The sequence below is a fragment of the Peromyscus leucopus genome, chromosome 20, assembly GCF_004664715.2.
Source record: "Peromyscus leucopus breed LL Stock chromosome 20, UCI_PerLeu_2.1, whole genome shotgun sequence".
NCBI lineage: Eukaryota > Metazoa > Chordata > Mammalia > Rodentia > Cricetidae > Peromyscus > Peromyscus leucopus.
The window spans coordinates 15,795,298-15,799,471 of record NC_051080.1 but is presented as its reverse complement, the minus strand read 5'-3'; the positions used below and the strand labels follow the sequence as shown (position 1 = coordinate 15,799,471).

General features: G+C 52.2%; 1 protein-coding gene across 1 annotated transcript; it reads left to right on the top strand.

Moving 5' to 3' along the window:
* Positions 1–2,701: 2,701 nt before the first annotated feature.
* LOC114699183 (palmitoyltransferase ZDHHC3-like) lies at positions 2,702–3,935 on the top strand. Its single transcript, XM_037197459.1, has one exon. The coding sequence runs from the start codon at positions 2,877–2,879 to the stop codon at positions 3,714–3,716; it is 840 nt and encodes a 279-aa protein (XP_037053354.1). The 5' UTR covers positions 2,702–2,876; the 3' UTR covers positions 3,717–3,935.
* The last annotated feature ends 239 nt before the right edge of the window (positions 3,936–4,174 follow it).

Genomic DNA, 4,174 nt, shown 5'->3' with positions numbered 1-4,174 from the left:
AGGGAACCACACGTCACAACTGAGCCATGAGCAGAGACAGCAGCTACATGCACTCCCGTACGAAAATGGAGGGGACAACAACCAGGGCCCCCAGACAGTTTGGATGGGACAGCTTGCAGGTAGACACAGGTATGTCAACGCCTAGAATAGACAAGAGGTTCATGCTGGAAGTCCCATCACCCCTCCAAGAGGATTTTCTGCGGTTCTGTCCCTGAGAGCCAAATTCCTGAGAACCCCACATGAGTCACCATGCATGGGGAATAAACTTGGAATGTAATTGGCCTCCACAATCTCATAGGAAATGGCACTATTAGAAGGTGTGGCTTTGTTGGAGTGGGTATAGCCTTGTTGGAGGAAATGTGTCACTGTAGGGGTGGGTTTCAAAGTTACCTATACTCAGGATACCATCCAGTATTTCAGTCAATTTCCTATTCCCTGCAAGCCAAGATGTAGCCAGCATCACATCGGCCTGCAGTTCACCATGCTCCCCACCATGATGATAATGGACTGAACCTCTGAAACTGTAAGTGTACCACCCCAATTAACCTTTTCTGTATATGAGTTGCCGTGATCATGATGTCTCTTCACAGCAATAAAAATCCAAACTAAGACAACTATGTTTCTGATGTCACAGCTCAGACTTACACACTTAGCTCATGGCTTCCAGCAGACATTGGGGAAGTCGGGGTCTAGAGAAGTGATAGCTCAGAAAGTCCCCAGCAGCAGGAAACATGATGGGCAAAAGGCATGGAGATGGCATGGTGGAGAACCCCAATGGCCTGCATCACTGAGAGATGTAATGTATGTGTTCACAGAGGCTTCACCACCCCACAAATCCCCACCCACCCAAAGTGAGGTCACCCCACACAGCAACGAGACCTGCTGAGGAGATGAGGGTGAGGTCAGTGACTCTTCACCCACAAGCTGAACTTTGTTTCCTAGCTCCCTTGCAAGCCAACCTCCTTTAGGTGTGGCGACAAGGACTCACCCAGATCCATGATGCCATTGTGATGTCATAAGGAACAGAAGAAACAATTCCTACTGTTGTTTATCTCAGACCATACACACACACACACACACACACACACACACACACACACACACACACACACACACCCCTCCATAGCCTAACACAAGGACTTTTTTTTTTACATTGGTACAGGACACTGGAAAGCCCAAAGTACCCTGGCCTCTGTATGGACAAGTCCTTGAGTACAACCCAAACAAAAGTGTCCACTCCCCAAGCTTGCCTCTGCTGTGTTCATAGCCAAACAAGTGCCTCTACCTGGTGGTGCTGCGGGAAGCCCGGCCACCCAGATTTGTCCTCCACATCACTGAGTTTGGGCTGTGGATGGAGAAGACAATCGGACTAGTTTGGGGGCCCACAAAGGTTTCCTGGTGAGAGCTGAGCTTGCTTTACCCAGCAGGGCTGCATTAAGGGGTGGCTTGACCACGTGCGTGGTTACCAAATGTTTGGGTCAGCACTTGGCTGTGCTAGGGGGAGGTCTTTTGCCCTACCCCTTGGCATTCCTATAAAAAGCCCTTTTGAGCTGTGTGGTGGTGGCTCATGCCTTTAATCCCAGCAGTCGGGAGGCAGAGCCAGGTGGATCTATGGGAGTTCGAGGCCAGCCTGGGCTACAGAGTTCCAGGACAGGCACCAAAGTTACACAAAGAAACCCTGTCTCGAAGAAAGAAAGAAAAAAAAGCCCTTTTGAAGAGATAAAAGGGGCTGGTGAATATTGATCCAGATCCTCCCAAATGCTATCCTGTGTTTCTGTCTTCTCCACACTATCTTTCTATCTAAAAATTGCTTATCCCTCTCTCCTCAAGAGTACCCTGGGAAAAAGTGGGGGCTGGCCTCCCACAGACCGGTTCTTCTCTTCTTCAGCTTTGCCCAAGAGCTGTCGTGCCTAAGAGGCCACAGACCTCTCTGAAAGAACCCAGCACTCCCCAACATGTTCTTACTTCCCATCTGTCCCTAAGTGAGCCTCACGCACTCTTCTTTCATGGTTACATCAACCATAGTATTGCCAAACCAGTCCCGGTCGGCCTCTCCCACGGGACAGATGCTCTTCATGGGCATGCTGACAGGGACCCTGTACTTCCACCATTCTGTATGACATGTCCCCCGACAGGACCTGGCCATGTGCTGGCAACGTCACCCTCATTCACACACAGGCCTCTCCACTCACCTGCACTCAGTTCAGGGGCTACGTATCTCTCCTCCTGCTCCGCAGTGAGTGTTGAGGAATCTGCCTCCTGGGCTCTAGAGGGAAGTCTCCATACGGAAGCTTTTCAAGGGGGCTCTCGAGCTGCCCTTGAAGACCATGGATGTTGTCACATCCATCAACACCACCCTTCTTTGGAGAGACTCCTGCTCCCTCCTCTGACATCCTGAGCCCTCCCCTGGGTGGACCTTCAGCCCAGCACAGGACAGAGCAGAAGCCGAGGCTCCAGATCAGTCTCTTGCCTGCTCTCTTGTGACACATTATTTAACTTCCTCTTGCCTCAGTTTCTCCGAAGCAAAGAGGTGGTAAAGGTTTGTCCGGCAGTTATGAGGCTCTGACAGGTCAGTTCAGAGAAGGCAGATCCAAGTGGTCAGCACCTAGGGGTGTCTCCTCCTCCCAGCCTTCCTCCAGGCCTTGAGGGAGACCAGGCCCTTTCTGTGTTCATAAACCCATCGGAGGGAGCATTCTAGAACACTGCAAGGATCAACCCCTCCCTGCCTCTGCCCAGGGCAGCAGGTACCAATTCCAGACAAGCTGGGCGGGAAAGGAGGGCCAAGGCACGGGGACCTTTTTCTCTCTGGGGTTTCCTCCTGGGCTTTGATCTACCACCAGGATGCCGGCCCCTGAGCAGGCCTGAGGACTCTCACAATGCTTTCATGGGTCCAAAAACGTAGCACTTCCGAGCACAGGGCCGAGCTAGAGAGCCCACCAAAGGGCCCCGAGCGTTGCTGCTGGTTCGTGTGGGACCCCCTGGGCATCCTATTTTCCATGGCCATGTGGGTGCTAGTGCTGAGCTCTGCGTGGTTCCTGGTCCGGGACCTGCTCGTACCATCTAACAACATATCCTACGCTGTGACCAACGGTGTGGTCTTCCATCTGCTGGCCTCCCTGGCGCTCATTTCACACCTACGTACTATGCTGACCGACCCCGGCTCTGTGCCCTTGGGAAACCCACCCGGGCCTGACACGGTGTCCTACTGTTTCCTCTGCCTGAGTGCCGTACCAGAGAGGACTGACCACTGCCTGGTGTGCGAACGCTGCATTCGCAAAAACGACCACCACTGCCCCTGGGTCAACAACTGCGTGGGTGAAGACAACCAGAAATACTTTTTGCTCTTCACTCTGTACATTGGGCTTATCTCAACCCACATTCTGCTCCTACTGGGCATCCCTATCCTGCTGAGCCACGCCCAGGGTGAGTGGGATTCCAGCAGCACCGTGTCCCCACCTGGCTCCATCCTCTTCCTCTTCCTAGTGGCCTTGATGGGCTTCCTCTTTGCCTTGGTGATGCTCTGCTTCCAGATGTGTGCCATCTACACAAACAAAACCACAACCGAGATGCTGTACCGGAACAAGCACTCACAGGGCAGACGGTCCATGTGGGCAAATGTGAAGGCCATTTGCGGCTCCCGAGTCTCCCTAGCCTGGCTCAGTCCTTTTCATTCCCCAAAACGTCACAAAGCGAGGGAGCACCACGATCCGGCCTAACTCACTCATAGGTGCCTGGGGCAAAGCACAGCACCACAGACCTGAACAAGCCAGCTCCCTGAAGGAAAGCAGCAAGGCAGAGTAAAAAGTAACGTACCTCAGATTTTCTGAGCAAGAAAACAAGATGGGGACGCCAGCTGTTGGGGAAAACCGGAGGAAAGTGCTCCCCGTGTGGCCCCCCTGCGGAATTGAAAGTAATTAAACGCATCCAACCACGAATGAGTGTCTTGAGTTGGTGCCCACCCTTGTGAAATGCTGACTGTGCATGCTGAAGTAATCACGGGCTGCGAACCTTCTCTCTGCAGTGAGCTGCAGGTGAGTCGTCTGGTTTTGAACCATCTTTGCATTCCTGGAGTCCAGTTCCACCGTACTGGTATGGGGTTTTTGTTTTGTTTGTTTTGTTTTCTCATTGTTTTTTGTTTTCATATTGTTGGATTTGATTTTAATTAGGGTCTTTG

Excerpts from the sequence above, each read along its gene's own strand:
- LOC114699183 (XM_037197459.1), top strand. The coding sequence starts at position 2,877 with ATGCTTTCATGGGTCCAAAAACGTAGCACTTCCGAGCACAGGGCCGAG.